The sequence below is a fragment of the Pteropus medius genome, unplaced genomic scaffold (genome assembly GCF_902729225.1).
Source record: "Pteropus medius unplaced genomic scaffold, Ma_sr-lr_union100, whole genome shotgun sequence".
Classification (NCBI taxonomy): Eukaryota; Metazoa; Chordata; class Mammalia; order Chiroptera; family Pteropodidae; genus Pteropus; species Pteropus medius.
Window position 1 is genome coordinate 2,718,264 of NW_024354911.1, and position 25,702 is coordinate 2,743,965.

Here is a 25,702-nt window from a genome sequence, read left to right on the forward strand (position 1 = left end):
CGGAGTAAGCGCCGAGGCCGGGCAGCGGTGTCCTCATGGAGTGGTTTATTACGATTCCATCTCACAAGGCAGGCGGGCGGCAGCACACATGAGCTCCAAGCCCCTGACAGACGTCCGCCTCGGGCGCATGCAAACAGTGCAACATGATCAAGCGCAAACACAGGGCGACCGAGGCGACACGAAACATGGACTGGGGTACAAGGCTGGGGCAATGGGTCCCTGAAGAGGGGCCTGGTCTCCCCAACCCTTGTGGGCAGGACAGAAAAAATAAGATTCGTACTTCTTGTAAAATGCCCATTTCCTGGGTATTTTCTTTCTCCTTATTTTGAAAAATAATAAAAAATAAACACACAGAAGAAAAATCTCAAAAAAAGGAATAAAACTCTAGGAAGGTAGGAGATGGGAGGCCAGAAGAAGCCTGACCATGATGGGGGCATCTGCCCCTTGCTCCTCAGCCTCGTCCCTTCTTGGTCCCTCAGTGGGGCTCCCTAAGCCCCACAGGTGGGTCCATGAGAGAAGGTGCCAAGCTTAGGTGGGATCCCTATGGGGCCAGAAAGGGCGCAGGCTGGGACAGAGGAAAGAGGCCCACTGGCCCACTGGGCTCAGTTCAGGCTTGGGCCCAGCAAGGGGGCACGAGGTCCACAGTCTCTTCAGGTTCAGTCCCCACAGGCCCATGACCTGGGCGAGGCCGGCTGTCACAGGTGCAGCTCATGGGTTTTGATGTGCTCGAGCTGCTCGCGGAGCTGCAGGAAGGAGGGCCGCGTGGCAGCGTCCAGCTGCCAGCAGTTCTTCATGACCTCGTAGACTGCAGGCGGGCAGCCGTCAGGGGCATCCATCTTGTAGCCCTTCTCCACCCGAGGGACGACATCCTTCAGGGGCTGCGGGCAGTGGGGTGGTGAGTCTGTGAGGGCCTAACCCCTGGAGGGGACTCCTACTCAGTATTCCTCTTCAGGGATCCCCTTCAGCTCCACCTCAGACTCAGGCCCAGGAAGTGGCCTGGAAGGCCCTGAGGGTAAGTCTATGGCTTCTAGGCCTCACACTGGGGAGGCAAGGCCCAGGGAGGCCCCATATCCTGCCAACCCGTCCCTCAGCCCCAGCCATGCCCCAGCCACAGCGCCCATACTCACAATTCTTGGATAAGGCACTCGCCCAAAGGAGTAGATTTCCCAGAGAAGAATTCCGAAACTCCACACATCAGACTTGGTGGAGAATTTCTGCCATTTGGGTGGGAAAAGCAGTGTTAGATACCGGGAATTTGAGGGTGGGGTGATCCAGGACCCCTGCTGGGAATTTGAGGGTGGGATGATCCAGGTCCACCACTGCTCATGCCGTGGCGGGGAGGCCCACCCACCTTCTCTCTCAGAGCCTCAGGGGCTGTCCACTTGACTGGCAGCTTGCCTGTGTCCTGGGTGCTGGAGGCCTCCTTTGTGAGGCCAAAGTCGCTGACCTTGGCCACATTGTCCTCAGATACCAGCACGTTACGAGCAGCCAGGTCACGGTGCACAAAATTGTTGCCTTCCAGGTATTCCATAGCCTCGCAGACGTCTCTAGGGGCGAGCCGGCCACATGTCCCCTCAGACGGGGCTCCCATAACAGGGCGGGGTCCCCTCCCCCAGGGGCTGCTTCACTCACAGTGAGAACTTGAGGAGACAGTCTCCGCTTAGCACCGACCGACCCCGTGACCGTAGATAGTCCACCAGGCTCCCCTGGGGCAGAAGAGACAGACCCACCAGCCCATAGTCAGACTTGCCCTCCAGCCCTCAGGAACAGTGCACCTGAGGCTGGGTAAAGGGTGACACCCCAGGGACATGTGAGGAAAGGGGAGGAGCATGGCCTCAAGGAGTCAGCATGAATATTGGATTCTACATGCTGGACACTGTACTTAGCTATTTTCATGCATCATCTCTTAATTCTCATCAGTCTCGGAAGTAAACTGTTAGTATCTCCATTTCATAGATGAGGAAATTGACAGAGCGGTGATACAACTTGTCCAAGGACATAGTGAATAAATGATGAGCCTGGACAAAAGCTGAGCCCTGGAGACTTCAAAGCTCAGTTGGAGGGAAGGGACTGAAAGCAGGGCCCAAGGGCACGGAGGGGGGCTTGAGGCAGTTGGAAAGCCCCAGTGTTCAATTCCAGCACAAGGGATGGATCACTGGGCAGGCGCGCACCTTGGCCATGTACTCGGTGACGATGTAGAGCCCACCCTTCTCCTCCACGATCACGCCAAGAAGCTGTACCAGGTTGCTATGCCGAAGTTGCCTGGGGCAGGAGAGGTGGTCAGACCCTGCCAAGCCTCCTCATCCCCTGCCTGTGCCAGGCAAACTCCCTACCCACTCCCTGCCCAACTTACGTCATGACTGAGGCTTCGGCCAGGAAGGCCTGGGCAGTGGCATCATTCTTAATGCACTTGACAGCGACTTTGTTCCCTCGGTAATCGCCTAGCATCACATCTGCAGGGAGAGGTGGGGGTTGTTCCTGGACTCTCCACAGTCCCTTGGCCCCTCACAGGGCTCCCAGCCCCACCCGCTCACCTCCAAACTCCCCCTTCCCAATGGTCTGCAGCAGCTTCAGGTCCTTCATATTCAGCGCCCAGCCGCCTGGTGGAGGGGGAGGGGGTCCAGTGAGGGGTGTTTTGCTGGAGCAGAGTTCACAGTAGGAGCGACAGAGGCTGACTGAGCTATAATATGCGGGGTTCCCTGGAGATTTCCAGAGCCTCCGGGATGGGGCAATGCCAAGAAGCCTGGGTAGCAGGAGGTGGGTAGGCAAGTGAGGAATGGGGGTGAGGGTGGTACTCACTGCGAAAGAACTCATCCTGGGCTGCCACTGTGCCCTCCATGACCTTTGGCTTGATGAGCCGAGTGCAGAGTCCGTCTGCATCTGAGGTGTAGTGCTGCAGGGGACAGGGACGGTGCTCACCAGAAGCTCACATGCACTACCCAGGTCTGACCACCAGAGGGTGGCAGAGGCTCGTCCCACTCAACCCCAGAGTTCTTTGGGTAGGAAGGGCTCCCTATTTCTGGCAGGTCTGGGGTTAGGGAGGCCCCAGACTCTGACACATGGCCCACTGCCTATGCCGCCCCACAACCAGGTGCTGGACAGATCCCCATTGTTGCTACCACTCTGGGCCTTACAAGCATTCCCAGGCAGAGGGCAAGCCCTGACTCAGTCCAGACACCAGCCTGTAGTCAGGTATGCCTAGGTCCCTCCCCTGCCAGAGGCCAAGCCAGGACTGCAGGGGGAGGGAGCTGAGATTGAGTGCAGAAGGCATCTGGGAGGCTGCCTGAGACTACTGGATGCCAGGAATGGCCTGGCCGGGGATGGCAGAGCTGGCCTCAGGAACTGTAAGGATATGTGGGCACATCGATGCAGGTATAGAAGCTCAGGGAACCCTGGCCATCAAGGTGTAGCTCATCTTTTGCTTTTGTATACAACACCTGGGCACGTAGTTCCGTGAGTGGCTAGAAGGAAGCTTGTTCTGGGATCAGACAGACTCAGATTCAAGTCCTGAATCTATAGCTGTATGACCTCAAACAGGTCCCTTATTTGCTCTGAAGTTTTGTTTCCCGGCCTGTGAAATGGGGATACTGCCACCCTCCCTGTGGTGGTACTGGGGGGTTAGAAATGCACCCTGGCACGTAGCAGGTGCTCCATCGAGGCATGAGAAAATGCGGGCTCACAAAGGCTGCATGACACTCCCAAGGTCACCCAGAGAGAAGTGTGGGACTGGAGCTGGCATCCAGGCCCGTAGGTGCTGCGGCTCACCTCTACCAGCTGCATGAGGTTCTCAAAATACACCTCCTCGTCGATGCTGAGCTTGCTGGCATGGTACATGATGCGGTAGTGCTCCACCTTGCCATCGCAGCTCACACACAGCGTGTAGTCACCGGGGTAGTTGGTACTCTCTCGCACCAGGAACAGGCCTGTCTCTGGAGGGCACAGAAGTCGCTCTGCCTGCTCCCGTGTGATCTTGCCATGGAACCAGCTGAGGGACAGCCAGGCCAGGGGTCATGGTGGCCCAAGGGTATGAAGCCTGGTGCCTCTGCCAGCTTCTCCCTGCATCTTCCAGGCTCTACTTTCTGAAGGCCCTCCCTTTGTTCCCACCCTTCCCTCTGCAGTCCCAGCCCCATTTACCTCCTTTGAGGTACAGCGTCAACATATTTCCTCTCATTTTGAGAAGCCCTCAGGACACTCCAGCCCTTTCCTCTGACCTCCCTGTTTCCCTGACTCTCATCTGGGGGAACCAGGGCTCCTCATCTTCCCTCCTTCCCAGACTGAGAGAGGGCCCCCCTCATCAGTCAGTACTCACGGCATGAGGCTGAGTTTGGTGCCAGCTTTCACGCCCTCCCGCTTCTGGACGTAGTTGGCTGGGATGATGCCCTCACGGCCCACCTTGTTCTTGGCTTTGTACCAGTTGGGGTCCTGGGGAAAGGGCAGCCAAGACATGCTCTCAGACCCACCCTTCCCTGTGGAGGAACCAGGACCCCAGATGTGGGAGGTGGTGGGGGCAGGCATGTGAGATCCCCAATTACCTTGGTGACGGCCACAATGGTGAGCACGTCTCCCTTGCAGAAGGGAAGGTCCTGCTCAGCAGTGCCATGAAAGTTGTACTTGGCAATACATTCTGTACCGGATGGCCAGGCGGCCTGCAGGACAGGCGACAAGTGGGTGGGTGCAGGTCGGGTCCCCTCTCTACCCACCTCCCCACATACCCTTGAGGTCACAGTTCTTGGCTGGCCCCTTTGAGCCTGGGTGAGGCACCCCTTCCCACGAGATTCCCCCACCGCCCCAGACCTGTGCTCTCATTTTGAGGGCCCTGTGTCTGACAGCACACCCTGGAATTTCACTTTGTTAGAAGCCAGGGCTGAGGAAAAGAGGAGCAAACTGATCTGAGCCTTCATTCTCTCTCTTCTGCTCAGCAGCCCCATGGGGTGATGGGGATGTTCAACTGTCCTAGACCCTGCTCCTGTGGCACCTGTATTGCTGACATCGTCTCAGAAGATTCGGCGTCCCCGTGTCACAGGAAAGCTGATCTGTCACTTGGTACCATGAGAGCTGTGCAAAGAAAAGGAAGAGCGAGGAAGGGTATGAAGAGATTGCTCCTCTCACAAGTCACTGAGATTACACTCCTCCCCACAGCAATACGAACAGGTGGCCAGGGTTGGGAATGGGGACGAGGGCAGTCCTCTCCAGTCTTGGCAGGCTAAAGGCACTGAAGTAGGAAGGAGGCTGAAGCTTGATGACTGGCGACCACCAGCAACGGAGGGGACACCAACCCTAAGTCAACAGGGGACCTTACTACCCAAAAGAATGGTCAACAGAGGCAAAGAAGGTTTGGGGGCTGAGTAGCACCAGTGCCATCTGCCCTACCAACCCAAAGCCCAATGCCAGCTAACTGGTCTGTGGGGGCAGGGGGCCCAGGGTAGTTCTGTGATCCTGGAAAAGGTGCTATGTGACTTGGGAAAGTCACCTGTCCTCTATAAGCCTCTTAGTTCCTTCATCTATAAAAATGTGCCCAGGTAGTATCTCTAAAGCCGAGGTACACTGATCCCACGGTTTGGCTGTCCCACCTCTGGGTGCACACCCAAGAGAAAAGAGGGCAGTGCCCAAAGAGGCAGGCACAAGAGCACTCACTACAGCACGATTTATAATAAACTTGAAACTGAAAACTGCCCAGATGCCCACCAAGAGTCAGGCAGACAACTTGTGGTTATGTCCACAGAATGGAACACTACTGCGGCAAACATCAATAAGCTACATCTGTGAAACTGCACTGATGAACTTCTAAACATAAGGTTAAACAAGAAGCCAGTCACAGATGAGCACATGCCATGTAATTCCGTTTGTATAAAGTTCAAAATCAGGCCTAACCCGTGGTGCAGGCTGGCGACTGCCCTTGGGAGAGAGTGGTGACAGAAGGGGCATGAGAGAGGCCTCTGGGTGCTGGTTATGTGATTATCTGAGCCCTGTCAGGGGGTGGGTTCACTCTGCGGCAATTCACTGAGCTATACCCTTATGACTGGCGCGACTCTTCAAAAGAGCTACCCTAGCCAACCCCACACACCCCAAGAGCAGCAAGACAACGCATCGAGCACACATATACTTGTACCTGTCTCAGGAAGCAGAGGGGCTGGGGCTTTGACAGGGTTAGTGACTTCTCAAACGTGACCACCTACCCCAGGCCCGGCAGTGATAGAATTCGTTTGAGTACAAGTGTCTAGGGTTGTGAGGTCAGCAAGGACTGCAGAGCTTACTAGGTGGGCTTCCTAGAGGAGGGAATGTTGGAGCTGAGCTCTGAGACTGGAGGGCTTAGAAAGAAAGGCAGAGCGGGTTGGAGAGAGCACTTCAGGTTGGTGTGACAGCCTGAGCAAAGGTGCTGGGGTAGAGACAGACTTAGCCGTGAGAAGCTGGCCTAGCTGGAAGCCCATGGTGAGGGAGGGTGAAAGACAGATCCTGACCATCTGAGCACCATCAGTCTGCTGTAGAAACTGTCTAGACTGAGCTTGGCATAAGTCTTGCAGGGCACAGGGGCTTCAAATACTAATGTGAGGAACCAGTGTTTGTTTCTGAGGGCCATGGAGCCTGGGGGCCTCAGCAACAGAGCATGTGGTCTTGCAGACTAGAGGGAGCCACAGAGAATAGAGCTGGGAGAACCATCAGCTTCTAGGCCTCACTCCTGGTTCTAGAGTCAGGCAGATCTGGCTCTGTCAAGTGTGCAACTCAGGCAAATGACTCAACCCTTCTGAGCATTCAGATCCCTCATCCTGAGAGGTAGGGACAGGGATGCCCTGCAAGCAGGCTATGGAGGGAATAGAATGAGGCCATGGACTTGGAAGTGTCTGGTGTAGGACCTGGCATAAACTGCACCAGCCCCCAACCCCAGTCCTCGGCCTTTCTTCCGTTCCCCAAAGGCTAGCCGGTCAGCCTCTGCCATCTGACAGAAAGACTGAGGCCCAAGGAGGATGAGCCTTGTCTCCACCCACACACAGACATTCACACAATTGAGCCACCTCGAATCCAGGAACCATCCCCTGGGCTCCCGTGGTCCGCATACTATGGGAGCCATGAGCGCCTTACCCCATTTTATGGAAGCAGAAACTTAGGTTCCCAAGGTTGTACGACTTATCTGAGGTAACACAGCTAGGTAGGGGTGATGAGTGGCCCAGATCTTGAATTGGGGCCCTCAACTTTCATACTCTTTTGAATAGGGGCTCTGCTAGCTCTCTGTTTCCCCACCTGCCTCCCGACCCCCCAAAAACTCGAAGCCACTGCAGGAGGGCATGGAGGCTGTGGCACCATTAGTCACCCTCTCAGCTGTCAGTTTGCAAACACTCCTTTCCCAGCCTGCAGCTGCTGCCACTGACTCCCCAGTGACTTGATAATAAAAATAATACAGGCCCTGTTTTCTGAGCACTTATTCTGTGCCAGGTCCCATCTGCAGAATGTTATGACTTGTCAAATCCAGAGAGAGAAGCTATTATTACCCCCATTTTACAGATGGGGACCCCGAGTAAAGCCAAGAGGCAAGGTGGCCTTGCTGAAGTCACAAGTTGAGTGAGCATCTTGCCCCATTGACATGTGAGCCCCTGGGCTAGTCCTCTCCCACCCGTGCCTCCCTGCCTCCTCCGTCCACATCATGCCACAACCACACTGGCCCAAGAGAGAAAGCGTGCAAGGGAGAAGCAAGCAGTGCTCAGAAGAAGGGGGCGAGCCCAGGAGGCAGTGGCCAGGGTGGGCTTCTTTGAGGGACTGTGCTTGGGTGACAGAAGATCTAGAAAGGAGATGGTAGAGCTATCCTCTCCCTTCTGCTCTACTGGCTGAAACCTGAGGACCTGGTATCCCCATGTGTACAACGGGTTGGTGGTAACCCCGCAGCTACAGGGCTGTTCTGAGGACTGGAGTTGCTGCCTCTCAGGACCAGGAACAAGGCCTGCCTGGACATAGAAACTCTGCCCGCAGGAGTTTTGGACTCTTGACAGCTCCTCCCTGGCACAGCCCAGGGTGGCTCAGCAGCCTTGAAGGATAGGGCCCCTCTTTAAGGCCCTGAGGGTCCAGCCGGGCTGTCCCCCTCCAGGTCATGGCCTAAAAGCCAGAGTGGCTAGGAGGGACTGGTACAAACCTAAGCCTCCAGGCTGGCCTGGGTAAGGCATGGGGGCCTTTTCTGGGTTATGTGAATCTTGGTTTCAGGCCACTTTGTGGAGGCTGTGCAGAAATGCTGTCCTGGGACTCAAGGGCTCTGAGTCCTGTTCTTTGCTCAGCCACCACCTGGTTGTGTGACCTTGGGAAAGCCACTTGACTTTTCTGAGACTTGTCGGATCTCCAGCATCTCAGTGACACTTGTTTCCCACCTGCTGTTCACACCTCCTGCCTTGGCATTTCCCTCTCACTCTTTCTCCCTGCTCTACCCAAGGAAACTCTACTCTACCTTCAGGTCGCAGCAGAAGAAATGCTTCTGTTGCACATGTGCCAAAAAAATGTAGCAGGACAGTCCCTGCAGTACTATCTATAGTAGCAAGAGATCGAAAGACAATCTTTGTGTCCGTTAATAAGGGACCAAATAAATAAATGACCAGATATCCCTCAAAGAGAACAATATACTCCAGATGTGATGGGGCCAGAACACATCTTCAGCTGCTGATACACAACACTCCTCATGACAGAGTATGTAGAAATGGCAAAAGCCAGACCAAGTCATTGGAAGGAAGAGCTGCTGGACACAGCTTCCAAGTACTACCACACAGAGTAATCAGAAAAAGGAAAAAGAACCTTCACAATAGGGAGATCTGGCAGACACCTCATTAACCAAGTGGTCAAATTAAGCATCACCAATAATGAGAGAAGTGACACTGAGTGCCTCCCGCTACGACGTACTGAGGAGGACACAGCTTCCAGTGTGGTATTCCGCAGAGCTGTTTAACCTGACTCCCATCAGAAAGATGAAATCGGAGAGCCCAAACATTTGGCCTGAACTCTTAAAGTCAATGTCATGAAAGACAAAACAGAGACCGGGGAATATTCTACATTAATTAAGACACTGAAGGAACATGACACAACAACAAAATGATAACTACATCAGGTGAAAGATATGTTATCTAACCTTATTACAGTAATTGTTTTGCAATATACGTGTATCAAATCATTACACTGTATACCTTAAATTTACACAATGTTATACATCAATTATATCTCAATAAAGCTGGGAAAAAAGAAACATGATGATAAGATTTAACTAGTGATTCTGAATCAGATTCTGCATCAGAAGGGGAAAAAAAAGCTATAAAAAATCATTTGGAGACAACTGAGAAAATGGAAATGTTAGATAATATTGTGTGACCATGATACTATGGTTATGTAAGCGATCCATGCTAAAATACTTGGGAGTGAAAGGTATGATGCCTGCAACTAACACTCACATAAATCAGCAAAAAAATACATATACGCACATGTCCAATGTGTACAAAAGAAGAAGTAAAGCATATGTGGCAAAATGTTAAGAACTGGTGAATCTGGGTAAAGGATGTATGGATATTCATTATACTATAATTTCAGCTTTTTGGTAGGTTTGAAATACGCAAAAGGCTGTAAAAAAGAGCACGGTGCATCCATGGTATATAACAAATTGTGTTTTTCAAGGTGACATGCAATTCATCCCTAAACTCAGATATAAATAGCTTATCTTTGAAAGACAGAGGAAACTGGCAACAGAGATTGCCTCTGGGATGGGGAGAGTAGTATCAAGTTTAAGGAAAACTGACTTTTCGCTGTATGTTTGCTACTGTCCTTTTTGATATATTTTTTAAACCATATTTATTACCTTTCTCCAAAAAATAAGACTGAAAACATGTAACTTTTTGAAAGCCACCTCTGCCAGGAGCTTTCCTTGGTCCCCCAGCTGTGTTAGCTGCTCTGGGCCTCTACAGCTTCTCACACATTCCCATGCTCCAGCAAGAACCTCACTGGTCCTGGCTTGGGAGCTCTGCCAGGTAAGAGCTGGGGGTTGACTCATGGCCCCAGCAAGGGCTGGGCCCAGAGTGGCTGTTCAGTAAATGAGAGCTGGATGAATGAATGAACCAACAAACGAAAAGGGAAGCTAGGCTGGCTGCACCACACTGAGGTCCCATAACCGACAGGACTATATTTAACCCCAAAGGACAGCAGCTGTTACCCCACCCCCATAGGGTAGAGGACAGGGAACTTTGTGAAGTCAATGCTTCACTCTGACTTCCTGCCCCAAACCCTGCTCCCAGAAGCCCTTGTGCTAGGGTCCCGGGAATAGGCTGGGCACTGTGCCCAAGGGCTGAGGTCAGTGGCCACAGCCTCAGACAGGCCTTTCTTGGGAGTCCCGGCTGGCAGGGTTGGGGGCAGAAACTCCTGGGCTGCCCTTTCCCTGCTCTGGGGGCAGTTTTAGATCCCCACAGCCAACTAAGAACTGAGAGCCAGTGTAGGTCAAGGGGTTCCTGCCCTGCCCCCCACCAAAACGCCACTGCCTAATGGGGCGTGGGAGCCATCAGTAACTGTTTACACCCAGCTAAAAATACCCACTGAAAGGGGAAGTGCATAAGAGACCTGGGGGGAACTCAGGGCCAAGGCCCCCAGAGGCTCTGCTTCTGCCACAGGACCCAGCTGGAGTCTGGGAGGTGGGGCACAGGCAGTCACTAGAGGCAACAGTTAAGTCTACCTTGCCTTCTCATTCTTTGAGCCGGTGTTTCAGAAGCCTCCCTGTATACCCAGTCCTATGCTTGGTGGGCTGGGATGGGCAGGAGAAGGAAAGGGTCCAGGAGGTCCTGCCCATGAGGCCCCAAGAACTCCAGGTGATGCCTCAACAAAATGCAGACCTGCTCCTTTCCTCCTGGCTACCAGATGGTCAATTATGGCTGGATGTGCTCAGTGCTTCAAAAGACAGGAGACATGGGCAACCTGGGAAGGCTTCTAGGAAGAAGGGGAGGAGAGCTGGAACTGGGAGGATTTTAAGTAGAAGTGACTAAGAGGGGGATGGACTAGATCAGGTCAGGCTTAAGATTCCAAACTGTGGTACAGAGGGAGTTAATTAAGGCTGAAGAAGGCTCAAGGTGGGGGTCCACAGAGGCTTTGAAGCCAGCCTGAGGTTTCTGACAGGTCACAGGACAGACATAAGCAGAACTGAGTTTCCGATTTGGGCACCCACTCCCACCCCTCACCCCAAAAGAGCAGTGTATCCGAGAAGGGTGGGGCACTGCCAGCAGTTGGGCTGGTTTGGCAGCAGTAAAATCAGCCCCACCTCTGGTTCTGCAAAGGACACCCAGGCTGTGGGCACTGGGACGCCCCTGGCCACACACCAGGCCATGGGGTAGAGGGTTGCAGCTGATCCAGGCAGGTGGTCCCAGAGCCTTCAGCACCCCCATTGTGCAGATATCTCAGGGTCGGGCAGCAGAACTGGGCACAAGATGCTTGGAGATGCCTAAACTTCCCTGAAGGTTCAGGAAGAGCTCCAGTGTGTGCTGCCTGACCCCCGCCCCTGGTGCTCCCTCAGCCTTCAGCAATCCTGCTCTAAGGAGAAGGATGAGTTTAATGGCTGAAAAATGTTGAAAAGGAAATTACAGCGACTCACTGGCTTTTTCTTGTCCCCCACATGGCTTGATGGGACTGGAAATTCCATCTAGCGGTTTGGGAAAGGTAGAGGCTGGAGTGAGGAGGCCAATGGGAATCTCCTCTCCCAGGTCCCCCTGTGGCTGGAGGCTGACACAGAAAGATTTCTAATTACTGCTCAGGAGTCTAATTACCTTCGTGCACTGGGCAGTGGGGACTGGGGCCTCCCCAGAGCCCTCCTACAGGCCTCTGTCTGCTTCTCAACATACCCTGTAGTGTTTGCATCTTCATTTGCCTACATTTACATAAAGCCTCTCAGCACTGACCTCCAACAAGCCCTTAGAAATCATGGAGTGTCCTTGTCCCTCACCTGAAGTCTCCTAGCCATGTTACAGGTGGGCAGTCTGAGGCCCAGAGGCCCATAAGCTGTCTAGAACTTTGGTCCCAAATTCCTGGTCTCCTCTTCTCAGAATGGGGCCCACAGAACATACAGCTCAGAAGGAAAAGCAATGGGGCCCAACACAGGACATACAGCCTTGCTGCCCACGTGAGGGAGAAGGTGGGTATCGATACCTTCCCCAAGAAGGATGGACTGTGAAAAAATAAAAACACAAAACGAGAGTTTACTAGCCCATCCTGCCTTAGTTACTTAATCTTCCAAAAACCCTGTGAGGTTTTACAGTTGATCTGTTTGACAGAAAAAGAACCAGGCTCTAAGCAGCGTCACCCGGCTTCCCAGGGGTAGAGCAAGGAGTTGAGCTCACATCTGTCAGAGGAAAAACCTCCAACCAACCTTTCCTTAGGCAAGACAGATAATGTCCTGAAAATGGACGGATAGGTGAGGAGGACAGCTGCCCAGAGCTTGGCCCTCCTGCTCTGGGAAGCACAGGTTACATCTGTGTCCACTCCTCATCTACCATACCCTATCTCACACGGAGAAGCTAACAGTTTGTCTAGGGCCACACAGCAACTAGAGAAGCTAGCAGCCCTAAAGAGGATAGAAGCTCCTAGCAAGGACCTCTGCCCCTACCCTGCCTCTTCTGCAAATGCTTCTTGATTTTCATGGCCCTTCCCCTCCAGGAAGTCCTCCTAGCTGTTCCAGCATACACAGATCCCCAGCTTCTGAGTTCCCACCAACCTCGCCAGGAAGTCAGAACCACAGGCCTCCCCTAATTGACTTCTCTCTGAATCTGGTCTCCCTACTGGCCAGCAGGGGAGCTCAGGTTTCCTTCTTCATTGTCCCCTTCCAGTCTCCCTGCGGTGTGGACAATACAGGTCACAGATGCCTGCTTCTGGGTGAGGACCAGGTGCTGGGCAGAGCTGAGAAGTAGCAGCCAGGTTGGGCAGGCGTCAGATGACACGCAGGTTTTCACCCACCCACAGGTTTCCTACTGTGCAGAAAGCAGGAGAGGCAGAGAGGGGCACCAAGCAGCCTCTCTTCTGCTTGCTCCTGCAACTCAGGGCCCAGACCACGGAAGAGGTGGGGGTTGGGGGGAGGCGGAGGGAAGCTGCGGTTGGAGGCCCAGCCCCACCGAGGCATATACAGCTAGTGTTTGATGAGAAGCTGCTCTCATCACAGTACCTCAAAACCAGGAAGAGAAACTGAACAGACAAAAAGGGTGAGATGGGCTGTGTGGGACCCTCAGGTCTCTGGGGGCCTGCCAAGGAGAGCTCCCAGACAGTTGCTGGATAGACCACTTCTGGGCCTCAGTTTCCCCACGGGAAAAATGGGACTTTCTCCCTGGTCCTACCTCAACTGTTGCAGGCTGCATCCTGCTAAGAGACCCCACAATTGGTAGAGCACTCCTGATACCCCAGTGGGCTGTGGCCTCTCCCAAGAAGCAGGGCCTTGGCCCCCCGAAGCTAGTCTTCCCTTGCTTGCTTCTCCCCTTAGCCACACAGGGAGCACACTAGCTCTTCCTTCACCAGCTCTTTATTTTTAGGTCTAAATTTGACTTTAATCATTACTTAGCAGATTCTATTTCCAGCCCTTGGATGAAGGGACCCAGAGGAGAGGAGGAAGGGAGGCAGTGCTCCCTGCCTGGTGTGGGGGGTGGCCTGCTCCTCCACCCATCCTGTCCCTAACCAAGGAGGGGGACTGAGAAACACCCAAAGGGCTCACCCCAGCCAGACCAGCATCTTAGAGAGGACCCCACCCTGTGACCTCATCCCAGTCCAAGCTGTGGGACAGGAGAGCAGTTGTAATACCCACTTCCCCTGAACCAAGACCAGGGAGAAGGGAAATACTCTACAGGCAGAAGTCTGGCAGCCAGAGTCCGAGGTCACGTGCCTGATAGACTTCTGTATTGAATGAGCCACCTGGGAGAGGACCCTCTGCCTAGGTTAGTCCTGGGCCATCTTAGGGTCATCTGGGGCTATAGTCTCCTAGGTCCAACCTGAGAATGGTTTTCTCCTCCTGTCCATGGAGGGCACTCCCAGTTCTCTGGTCTCCAGAGAAGCAGAACAAGAGGAGGAAGCAAACGATGTCTCAGTACACACTCAGGTTAGACTGGGGAACATCTGCCAAAGAGGAGGATGCTAACACACAAGACTTCTCCAGGGATTTGTGGACCATCTATGTTTTTTTTCAAATGCTAGTCGGGAGGCTCTAAAATCCCTGCCTCGCCCTAGCTTTCTTTCTTTCCCCAGCCACTGGGAAAGGGTGGGAAGATGAGGCTGGCATGCCTGTCCCTGAATTAGGGCTGAAAATGCCTGGGTTCCTTGCAGAAGTCTCAGTTTTCCCAGGGAAAGTAGGCCTCTATCTCCACTGGGGAAATGCAGGGCTGGCCTAGGAATTAGCTGAAGCTGGGGGACAGGAGGCAGATGGGCTTTCAGAGACGAGGCCTTGTCCACTCAGCTCCAATGCCGGGAGAAGAAAAGGATGGGTAGGGTCTCAAACCAACCAGTATACCATCTTCCTAGGGCCAGGACCATGATCTGAGCTGGCCTGTCACAGATAGGGAAGGCAGGGAGGTGGGATAGGGCACTGGCCAGAGTAGTCCAGAAGCTCAGGAACAGAGGGTTTCAGAAGGGCCCACGAGACAGAAGTCAGCTATTGGCTGTGTGAGCCATCGGCCAACCCTGGGCCAGGCCTCTTGCTCCCATGTTGAGTCAGCCTGTGTTGGGTCCATCAACAATGTCAACTCTCCTGACGAAGTGCCTATGGAGGCTAGTGGTTGCGCCAGGCACTTTCTAGCACACTGATTAGTTCACACTGTCTGCACACTTCCCTCTGAAGCAGGTATCATATAAAAGAACTCTGGCTCAGCGGGTGACTTGTCCAAGGTCCATCCTCCTGGGCCTAAATGGCATGGCCTAAATGGCATGGCTGGGCCTGGAACCCACCCCGGTTGGGTGTCAAGTTGCCTGCTCTCTCCAATACTCCCGGCTGCTTTGGGGGCCTGTAGTGACCACCACCATAGCAACAGGTGGGCAACAACAGTGCACGCGCTTAGTAAGAGGGACTGGGTAAGGTTGCTGTGGCAGTTATTCGGAAAATTCTGTAGCTTTTTAGAGGCAAAGTTACACAGACCGTATAGCAACATGAGAAAATGCCTACAGACACAGCATTAAATGAAAAAAGGTGCCATGGCATGTACACTCAAATGACAACAGCAATGAAGGGGGAAAAAAAACAGTTAAGACAGGCAGGGAACTCCAAAATGTTACAGTCACTGGGCCCGTGAAGAAATAGTGGGTGATTTTCGTTGTTTTTTAAATTTCCTGTAGTGCTGTTTTGTTACTTTCTAAATTAAGAAACTAATACACACACGGTTTTCTCATAATGAGCTCAGATTCGCTTCCCTGGGCCCTGCCTGCCCCCCAGCTCTGTCCCTGGTGCCTGGGGCATCTTCTACCATGGGATGGCTTTTCTGACATGGGGCAGCTCCTCAAACATGTGAGGGTCTCTCTCTACCTTCTTTTTCCCAGATCATACATCTCTGTTCTTTGGGGACTATGTGTCAGGGCCTTGAAATTCCTCAAAAAGATGGAGCCCAGAACTGGACTCAGGCTGTCCTGCCCAATCAAGCCATCTGGTGGCTTACTGGGGCAGCCATGTCCCACTGTGGATCTTGGGCCTCAGCTCCTGTCTGTACTCTGAGCTGCTCTGTGGTGGCTCAACATCTCGAGGCTTGATGTCCACTGCAGTGGTGCTGGGGACTGTTTTCTGGTCCTTCCTTACTCTCGACCCAACATAGAGAAATGCAGCCATGTCTGAGAGGGAGAAAGGCAACAAGCTCACCAGATAAAAAACAGATAAAAAAAAATCCCTGCACACGTGCCGGCCTAAAACCAGACCCTTTCTACAAAGGCCTCGAGACCTCCACGGCACCGATAAGCTCCGATAAGCTCGCAGTTTATATAAACACGCCCAACCATGTCAAGCCTCAGTCCGCCCCTCAGGCTGGAAAGGAAGTTAGGGCTGGGTGAGAGGAGCCTCACAGGCACATGACATATGGGTCCCCTCCACTGCACATGTCAAGGTGACCAGAAAAAACTTTAAATCAAGGGCAGAGGCCTGAGGAGGGTCCCAGACATGGTCCAGCATCCTCCAGGGAACCTCCCACCTTTCCAGGAACAAGAGGATCCTGCCACACTCCCAATCTCCCCGCTGATGCCTTTGCCTTGCTGGGGTCCTACCAAGGACATTGGGACCCTTATTGTGTGGAGAGCTTAGAAGAGACCCCTGGGTGTCCCCTGACAAAGCCCCTAAGCCAAAGCTGTAAAGTGCTCCCTGTGGAAACAGGGCTCTCAACTTTCCCATTCAGATCCTATTCATGTTCTGAACTTGGATGCCTCTAAGCTAGCTGGGCCTGTTTCCGCTCAGTGAAACCACCAGGCTGTTTCATGTTTCAGCTCAGTACCAGCGCCACACCAGATGGGTGCCCACACACTCACTACATTCCCATCAGTGGAACTCAGCCTCAGGTACCAGGGGGTAATCCCATGGGCAGTGCAGATGCTGCCTGAGCCCATAGCCAGGCAGAGCTGAGGCTGGGAGTCCTCTCCCTCCTCTACAATCCTCTGTAGAGGAGCATATGCTCCCTTCGCAGGGTCCTTTGGGCCAAGCTGGGGGCCTGTGTCCCTGGTTGCCTTCTACCTACAGCAGTGCAGCTCTGCAGAGTGAGAGATGGAAGGACAGATGGCAAAACTCTGCTAGGGGTCTGGGGTAGCAATTTCTCCCTTTGAGCCTCAGTTCTCTGGTCTACATGGGAGGGAAGATGAACCCCTAATTAAGCTCCAAGGATCTGGTGGCTGGACACGCCCCTCCTGACACCTGGCCTGGACCCTGAGGAGCCTGGGAGAGTGGGCTGACCTGCTGCTGGGAGGTGAGGGCATGGTCTTAATGCCCAGTGTCACCTCTACCCAGGACAGAGGCCCTGCCCAGTTTTCCCACCCAAGGGTCAGAGGTCCTTTGGCTTAGGCTTGGTCTTCTGGAAGGCTGAGGGTAACAGGCTCAACCTCTAGGCCCTGGGCTCCCTGGAGCAGCAGCGCCTCTGTGGGGCAGGGAGGGAGGGGTCAGAATCAGGCAGGCCAGGGAACCTGCAGGGAGGCCATGAGCAGAGAATGGCAAAGTGCCCATTCTCCAGGGCCCTGGTCCAGACTGACCCCCTCCCTCAGCCCGACCTCACACAGGGGTAAGAAGGGGACAGACTCGGTGTGGCCTGAGACAAGTCTGTGGGACTCATAGGGCAAGTACCTCCCTCCTGCGCTCCCCTCCCAGTCAAGCTGACAGTGACTCCCGGGAGAATTCGAAACCGGGAAGGAGGGGGTAAGGGCGGTGGGGGATGGGAGTGGACGCGACGGCAGCTGCAAAAGAAGCAACAGAAGTGGGACGTGAGACTTCCACCCTCCTCTCCCGAGAAGCACTCAGGCACCCATCTCCTCCAGGCCTGCCAGGCACTCACCTCTCACCGGGCACTGTGGTCCAGGCCACTTCGCTGCGGGCAGCATCAGCGGCCTGCGGGACGGTCCATGCGGCCGGGGGAGAGGGGAGGGGTGCAGGGGTCCCGGGGGGTGCGGTACAAAGAGGTATGGGTGCGAAGAGAGGGGAAGGAGGGACAGCCAGATGGAGGCAGGGCCGGCCGCGCGGCGGGGTCGAGGAGGGAAGAAAGAAGGGAAGGGCGGGAGGGAATCGGGGGAGGAAACAATGTAGCCGGCGCGGCCCCGGCAGAGTTCCGCTTCCGAACGCCGCCACCAAGGTTCGATTTGGGAACGTCGCGCCGGCTGCCGGGGGTCACCCAGGACGCTAAATCGGGGGCCGCGGGGGCTCCCCGCGCTCCACGCCCCGGAGGCTTCGGCGGTCACAGGCTGGCTGGGGCGGGAGAGACGGCTGGCCAAGGGACGGTCGCGACGGCGGCGCGGCTGGGCAGTCGCCCTACTCGGACCCCACCCCGGCAGGACCCCCGAGCAGGGGGCGGGGTGGGGCGGTAGCGAGAGGGCAGCGGTGGGCTCGGCGGCGGCGGCCAAGCTCGGCTCGCCCGGGGCTCCGCGGGGAGGAAGCTCGCAGGCCTGGCGAAAGGAAGCGCGGCCCGATCCTCCGCCCGCGGCAGCGCGCCTGCGCGAGGGGGGCCTGCCCGGCGTGCGACGGGGCGTGGGCCGGTGGGGCGTGGGCCCGAGGGACGGCGCCCCCTGCCGGGCGCTGGCGGCAACTGCGGGGGGTGTGTCCGCGCCCACGCCCTGCCCCCAGCTGCCCGCCTGCGGCTCCCCTGAACGTCCCCAGCAGAAGGCCAACCAGCCCGCCTTGCAGCCACCTCCAGCCTTCAATGGGCGCAGCTCCTTCCATGTAGAAGCGATTGAGGCCGGGTCTGAGCCCCTCTCCTCGAATCTTTTTGTGGAGAGTGGGCCTCACTTGCAGCAATAGGCATTCACTCATTCATTTCTAGACATTTAATGGCGCAGGTGGCGTGACAGGCCCGGTTCTGGAGTCTATTTGTAGGATTACTTCAAATACTCTAAAGCATTTCTCAGTAGTAGAACTGACCGGCCAACAGACAAGTTCAAAGAAATGATTGATAAAAGTGGAGGGGTCGGTGTTCGAGGTCCACGGGAAACAGAAAAGAGGAGGATGGCTAATGGGGAGACTTTGTAGAGCCTGGACCTCAGGCAGAGAGAACTGCGTGGACAAAGGCAGGGAGAGGTAAGAGAGCTTGATGGCTCTGGGAACTGGAAATTGCTCAGTATGGCTGCAGTTTGCAGTATGGGTCCAGGAAAGTGATGAGAGATGAGGTCCTGGAAGCCACAGGGACTAGAGAGATCCAAAGAGCCTTATGAGACTTTCTTAGACTTTGTTTTCAGCCTGGAGGCAATGTGGAAGTTGTCAATAGCTGTGTGACTTTGGGAAAGTTACTTAACTTCTCTGTGCTTTAGTTTCCCCATTAGGTAAAATGAGAGGAAATAATAGCACCAACTCCTTAAGATTATGTGGGGCAGGAAGTGAGTTAATACATTAAAAGTGCTTAGTGTGCAGTGGCTGCCACAGGTCAGCCCTCAGTTAAGTATTGCCTATTATTATATATCATTATTAACCAGGAGCAGAGAGGTGATCTGCTTTGAGCTACAGAAGACAGTAGGTGTAGGTGGGGGTCATAGGGAGTGGGCAGCACTATAGGGAAGAGAACAGAGACTCCAGTGTAGGTAGGAGGTGTCAAGGCACTTCCTAGGGACTGGGCCCTGAAGGAAGGGTCATGGTTGGGTGGGCAGAGAGGAGGGGCATTCTCTGGTGGGGAATATGAGGTGTACTGACAAAGTCTTGAAATTGAAAGTAAGCGAGGGGCTAAGGGAGTGAGGTAGACGTAAAGGGCCCTGTGGGAGAGTAAGCTGGCAAGACAGTGTGGCCGTGGATTGCAAAGAGCTTTCCATGCCAGGAGCAGGAGTTGGGCATGCCTCCTGATAAACAACAGGTTGACCCTCTGACCCAGTGAACCCCTAGGTCAGCTTCATCACTTTCCTGGACCCATACTAAGGGGCTGGCCCTTCAAGGAGGGAAGTAGTAGTCACACACCTGCCCTTTGAGGAGGCATCCGGTAAGTCTCAGATAACTATGTAGTGGAAAAAAGCATGGATTTGGGGTTCAAATTTTAAATCTCACCTGGGCCATTTACTAGCTGTGTGACCGAGGGTTAGTTACTTAAGGTCTCTGAGCTCAGTTTTGTCTTCTGTACGATCAGGCTCGAAATACTCCTCTTTCAAGAGGGATGGTGCAGATTCAGCAAGATAACGGCATGGGGTGAGGGGGGTTGGAGAGGATGCTCAGCTTGGTTGGTTTCCCTTTCTTTCCTCTGAGGTCAAGATGGAATGATAAAGTGGGGCCAGATGGGGCCACCTCTCAGCCTAAAAGAAAGCATTTCAGCAGCTCTGCAAAGGTTTCTGGAAGGGAGAAGTTGGCATCTCCCCTGCCCTGGCTGAATCAGCTAGCAAAATGGGAAAGGACTGTGGGGATTTGGGGAAAATGCTCTACTCCCTGTCCCAGTTTTGTTACTAACCCATCTTCTCTTAACCCCAAGTACATTTGATTTTTTCCTCTGGGTTTATGTGGCTCAGAGTGTGAACTTTGGAGTCAAATAGACTTGCATTTGAATCCTGGCTCCACCTCTTCACAGCAGAGTGAAATAAATTTTTTTTTTTGAACTTCTCTGAACCACAGGCACAGGGGACAAATCAGTAAAGGAGCTCTGCCCCACAGAACTATCTTCTAGTGGAAGAGCGAATTAACATCCACCCTCCCCCATTCATTCATTCATTCATTCACTCATTCAACAAATGCTTATTGAGCACCTACTAAGTGTTAGGCACTCTTCTGGATGCTGGAGATGAAAGAGTGAGCAAGAAGTGATCATGGGTCTTTACCAAGAGGATAAATCAATAAACGGGGCAATTAGACACTGTGGTATGAAGGTGATGAGTGCTTAATGGAAGAGAGCAGACTGAGGAGACAGGTACAGAGGCCTCAGCAGCTTGAGGGACAGTCAGAAGGCTGGAGTGACCAGACCAGCAAGCATGAGAGAAAGGGGCCAGATCCTGTAGGGCACTGTAGATCAAGGTTTTTATTATATGAGCAATGGGGAGCCATTGAAGGACTTTAAGCAGGGAAGTGACATGACTGAATGAAGTTCAAGAGACCAGTAAGAACGCTGCATGCATGGTTCTGCCAGTGGTGATGCAAGTGGGCTCTAGTAGACAAATGAGAGCCATGTGACAGCTTCCAGTGAGTGGCCTTTATGGGGAGTGAGGGCACAGGAGAAAGCAGGCCTAGTCCTCAGGTGTGGCTGGAGCACCGGGGGAAATCGTAGTGCTCCTTGCTGAGATGGGAGGGCCTGGAAGAGGGGCAGGCTGGGAGTAATGCTCAGGAGGTGGACTTTGGACAAACTGAGTTGAAGACGCCTGTAAGACATGAAGTCGTCAAGCCAGCATTTGGAGCCACCTTTTACAGACTAGGCCACCGAGGAACAGAAGGAACTTTCCCAGAGTCCACTTCCAGGACTGGGATTCTGGTCTGAGGACCTCCAAAGCCTAGAGCACCAGCTTCCTCATACAGTTGACTTTAGGAAAGGAAATCATTAGAGCAGAGGTCTTGGGTTTTAGGATTTGGGAGGATACTTATGAGGAGCCCCCTCACAGCCTGGTAGGCTCAAGCACTAGCTTTCCCAGGCTGCACTACCTGTCCCTGGCATGAGGGAAAGGAGAAAAGAGAGACCCTTGGATGTGGGGAAGGAAGTTCAGGACTTGGGCTACATTTTGATGTTATGACCCAACTGGGCTAGCTCCATGCAAAGTTTGGTTGGTCCTTGATGGCCAGAGGTCCAAAGCTTAAGCACCTTTATGAGTGAGCTGTGCTCTGCTCCTAAGGTCTCCTGGGAAGGGAAAGGCCTCTCCTCCCCCCACTCTACTTCTTCCCTTCCCCCAGCCTCTTTGCTTTGAGATGACAGTTTACAGAAGCTGATGTGAAATAGTTTGAAACTCAGTCCTGTCTGGGCGTCCCCCAGGGCAGAAAACAGGAAGCCGAGATTAAAGGCAGATTTCCAGCAAAGTACCCTCCACTTCCTGCAGAGCAGGTGCCCAGGCTGAGCTATAAGCAGCTTCCCTTGCTGACAGTACCTGGGTCACCTTGCATGGCTGGCCCTCATACTTTGTAAGCTATTCTTTGGCCCTGTCATCACATCCCCACTGAGGAGCTCTGCCAGGCCGTTGGGGAATGAGCCTCCTCCAGAAAAAGACTGTGGAAGGTGGAAGGAGCAGTCACTGAGAAAGAGGCCTGGTGATGGCACCAGGGACACCTGGGAGGTAGGGAGGGAGACCAAGAGGAAAGGGCATGGACTTCGAGGTCACTCAGGCCTGGTATGAATTCCACTTTCCTGCTACAAGGTCTCATTGACCTGTGGAGGTGGGTCAGGAGATGGAAACTGTGTAAAGGGGGGCTTAAGGAAGGTGGCCAGGGAGACTAGACTAATGCCAGGGACTGAGTATCACTAGGGAAGGCCAGAAATCAGGAGACAGCAAGTGATCATCGTGGTCCCTGCCATCTGAATGCCAGGGGCTACTTGGCTGGATAACCAAGCTGATGTCCACAGCTGCAGAAAGGTTGGGAAACCAATAGGGGCCCAGGATGGGCCTCCCCTGTGACCTCTTTCCCTTCCTGATCTGCAGGAGAGCTGGCATCAAGTCAAGAAGCTGTGCCTGCCTCTTGCACCGGCAAAGTCTCAGCCTTTCAGAGAAGCCCTTGTGCTCTCCTCAAGGAGCCTGAGCTCCCAACCTTACAAAGCTGTCCTTGGGAGTAGGCATTGGCAGCCTGAGTCTAGGGGCATCACACATTGAAACCTCCCTCCTCAATCTGGCTGAGTTTATCATGAGGATGATGCATTGGCCTGGGAGACCGAAGTTCTAGGACTAGACCTCGCTTCTACCATTAGACAAGTCTACCCTGTCCAGGCCTCAGTTTCCCCACCTGTGTACAAAAGGGTTGCATTTGGTGATATTCTGCAGCTCTGGCTCCTTGTGTGCAAGTGGAGGCCCTGGGGACAGTGGGGTGGGTGGCTGCCAACTACCTCCAACTCTGTCCCCCTGGGACCAGGGAACTACCATTTACTGAGAGCCTACTTTGTGCCAAGTATTTTCTTATTATTACTGATAAGAGCTAATACTTACTGAGCACTTACTATGCACAAGCAATTTTTTTCAAATGTCAGATTAAGGTCTGTTCTCTTCATCGCACCAGTTTGCTCTAAGGGGATTTCCTCGGAAAGTTAATCTTTGTTTCCCCTATAATAGCAGCAGAAGTCTTGGTGGTGATGGTTTGGTGGTTTCAGGGCTTTAGTGGTGTTAGCAGAGGTGGTGACCCAACCAAGATGCCACTGGGAGCTGGAGGACCCCGCTCCTGTGGCCTGAGGCAGCCTGTGGCCTGAGGCAGCCTGTGGCCTGAGGCAGCCTGTGGCCTGAGGCAGCATGCATGTGGGGCCTCCCCTACCACACCATGGGGGTTCACTAGCTGGTCCCCTAACCTAACCTCGAAGGTCATGGCTCTTGGGCTTCCTGATCTGGAATCTCCCCAGAGTGGGCAGATCAAGAGCCCAGTCTATGACATGACATGGTAAGGGTACCTGGGATCCCCACAGCCTGTCTTTTTTTTTTTTTCAATTTAATTATTATTATTCATGCCTATAGCACCTGGTCTTCCTAGGTGGTCTCCCATCCAAGTACTAACCAGGCCCGACCCTGCTTAGCTTCCGAGATCAGACATCAGGCTTGTTCAGGGTGGCATGGCCATAGACCATGGACTGTGGCTCCACTGGGGCGCGATCCCACGACCTTCTACGTGTAAAGCAGATGTACTAACCGCTACATTATGGCACCACATCCCCCACAACCTGTCTTAGTGCCTCCTTCATGGTGCAGATCTCTGTCCTCCTCCTTAGTTCCTGTCTTCTTGGATGTTCTGCCTAGGGTCAGATGATAAAGAAGGCCATGAATGTTACCAGGGGGGATACGTGTTGTGGGTGCAGAGCACTCCTTGCTGAGTGCTCAGACCCTGCTGCAGGAGAGACACCTACAAGGCAGGCAGAAGGGACAATGGGAGCAGAGGCCCTGGAGCTGAAAGGGGTTGAACTTCTGGAGAAGAGAGGGGCCAGGATGGGACGAGGTGCAGGGCATGGGGGACAAAGTCTTGGGAGCAGAGGCTGGGTGGCCAGAGCCCGCAGAGCCTCCTGTGGACCAGGGAGTCTTGGGGCCTTTTCCTCAGGGCAGAGGGACCCTGCTATTGTGAGGGTTTACCACAGCCTCCGCTGAGCATTTGCATTTTTATGAGATCCCTCCTGCTTCTGGGTGAGTTGACTGGCTTTTTGTCCTCCTGGAAGCTGAAATGACCTTTTCCAAATCTCTAGGCTAGGCTATTCCCCTCCCCCATGGCCCACTTCTTAGCATTGTAGCACCGACTCCCCACTTTGTGCAAGAGGCTGAAACCAGGTTCTCACATGTTGGTTGAATGAATGAGTTACCTGAATTTCAATTAGTAATATAACAATAATAATAATAACAATAACAATACTACTACTACTACTACTAACAGGTAACACTAAAATGTAGTGCTTACGATGTGCCAGACACTGTCCTAAGCACTTTACATGTCTTAATTGTCATTTAATCTTTGCAATATATTTGAGGTAAGTATCATTGTGATCTCCGTCTTCCCCACAAGGACACTGAAGAGGGAATTCAGTTACCAGATCCTGAGTAGGGGAGGAAGGACTCAAGATGCCACCACATCATTCTCACCCAATTTATCTTAATAGCTTCTAGGTTAGGATCCTGCCCAGCTGTGTGACCTTAAGCAAAAATCACAAAACCTTTCAGAGCCTCAGTTTCCTCATCTCTAAAATGGGAGAGAGAAGCCAACCTCTCATGGTACTTATAATTCTAAACTGAGATGTAGTGAATCGCTGGCACAGTGCTCTGGCACAAGGCACACTTTCACTCACTGGCAGTTAGGTGAATATTTTTTCTCTGACTTCTGCAACAGGCTGTACAGTCCCGGCTCTCCTGGGCTGTCCTCTGAGCAGTCATGTCCAGCTCCCTGAGGCTTTTGTATGTTCCTGAGCCTACAGTTTCACAGTGGCTAATGAACTGAAGCCCTCCAACATCTATTCACCAAATTTTGAGGGAGTGTTTACTACTTTCCAGGAACCCAAGAGGCTGGCATCGGGCAGCTCCAGAAACTTCCTTGGTTCTCCCCTGGATTCCTGGGCTTCCAAAACCTCTTACAGGTTGAGGCTTTCCCCTCAGAGCTGCCCAGAGATCTTCTGCCAGTTATCATCTCTGAGCTGGACCAACCTCCACTCAAAAGTCCCCAGGCTCTGCTTTGCAGATTGGAAGCCCCCTTAGGTGCTGTTCTGGCTTCTTCATGGGAACCATTTGTTGTGGAAGCAAGAAAGGGTCCGGGGGTGCTCTGCAGTGCAAACGTTGGAAACTTGGCCAGGGGCGGGGAGCAGGAACAGGAGGTTTGCCTGGCTTGAGCCTCAAGCCAAGCTTTTGCAAATCATATGTAAATCCTCTTGCCCAGGTGTTGTACCTGTGAATAAGTGCCAACTGTCCCCGTGAGAGATCAGGGCAGCTTTCGAAAGTCTCCTCCCTTGGTTGGGAGTGGGGTGGAAAGGGACATTCCCTGAGCCACAGGAAGTTCCAGAAGCTGCCTGAGTCAGTTTCAAGTGGGCTCCAGGGACTAGGTGGGAAGTGTCTTTTCTCTTTTGTTGTGCAGCCCCTCAGAGTTTAGCTCTAAATAGTGGGCATCTGGGTACAGGGAGCTCTCTGAGGACAGAGACTGACTCCTTTTCCTTGGTTTCTCTAAGGGGTGGCACTGAGCCTGTAGCAGTAAATGTGTGAGTGAATGAATGACTGAATTCTCCTTGGGTTCTCCACTGTCACTCCTGCCACAGGCCTTAGGGCTCCCATTCCAAGAAGAAAGTCCTTGTCTACCGCCCTACTGTCCTTCCCCCCAACCCATCTTCCTGGACCCCTACTCTTAACATCTGGGTCCCCGGAAAGCACTCTCCTGACTTAAAGTTAACTCCCTAGAGGTCCGCGTTACCTCTTCCTCCAGCCAGTTCTGGTTGGAGAGATGGCCCTCTTATCCCCCAAGAACCCCCAC

General features: G+C 53.5%; 1 protein-coding gene and 1 pseudogene across 1 annotated transcript; both read right to left on the reverse strand.

The window, feature by feature from the left end:
- Nucleotides 1-30: 30 nt before the first annotated feature.
- Nucleotides 31-17,724, reverse strand: CSK (C-terminal Src kinase). The gene is made up of 13 exons (XM_039856408.1): nt 17,475-17,724; nt 4,976-5,055; nt 4,533-4,646; nt 4,310-4,422; nt 3,766-3,985; nt 2,800-2,893; nt 2,535-2,600; nt 2,354-2,453; nt 2,172-2,262; nt 1,633-1,706; nt 1,352-1,547; nt 1,128-1,214; nt 31-878 (listed from the first exon to the last, which is right to left on the reverse strand). The coding sequence occupies exons 2-13, from the start codon at nt 4,988-4,990 to the stop codon at nt 696-698; spliced, it is 1,353 nt and encodes a 450-aa protein (XP_039712342.1). The 5' UTR covers nt 4,991-5,055; nt 17,475-17,724; the 3' UTR covers nt 31-695.
- Nucleotides 17,725-23,217: 5,493 nt separating this feature from the next.
- On the reverse strand, nt 23,218-23,333 carry LOC120598022 (uncharacterized; annotated as a pseudogene).
- Nucleotides 23,334-25,702: the final 2,369 nt, after the last annotated feature.

Bases quoted from the DNA above. Each gene is read 5' to 3' on its own strand.
- CSK (XM_039856408.1), bottom strand. The intron at 3,986-4,309 runs GTGAGTACTGAC...GCTGTCCCTCAG, and splicing joins ACCAAACTCAGCCTCATGCC to CTGGTTCCATGGCAAGATCA. The intron at 1,548-1,632 runs GTGAGTGAAGCA...GCTCGCCCCTAG, and splicing joins TGTCTCCTCAAGTTCTCACT to AGACGTCTGCGAGGCTATGG.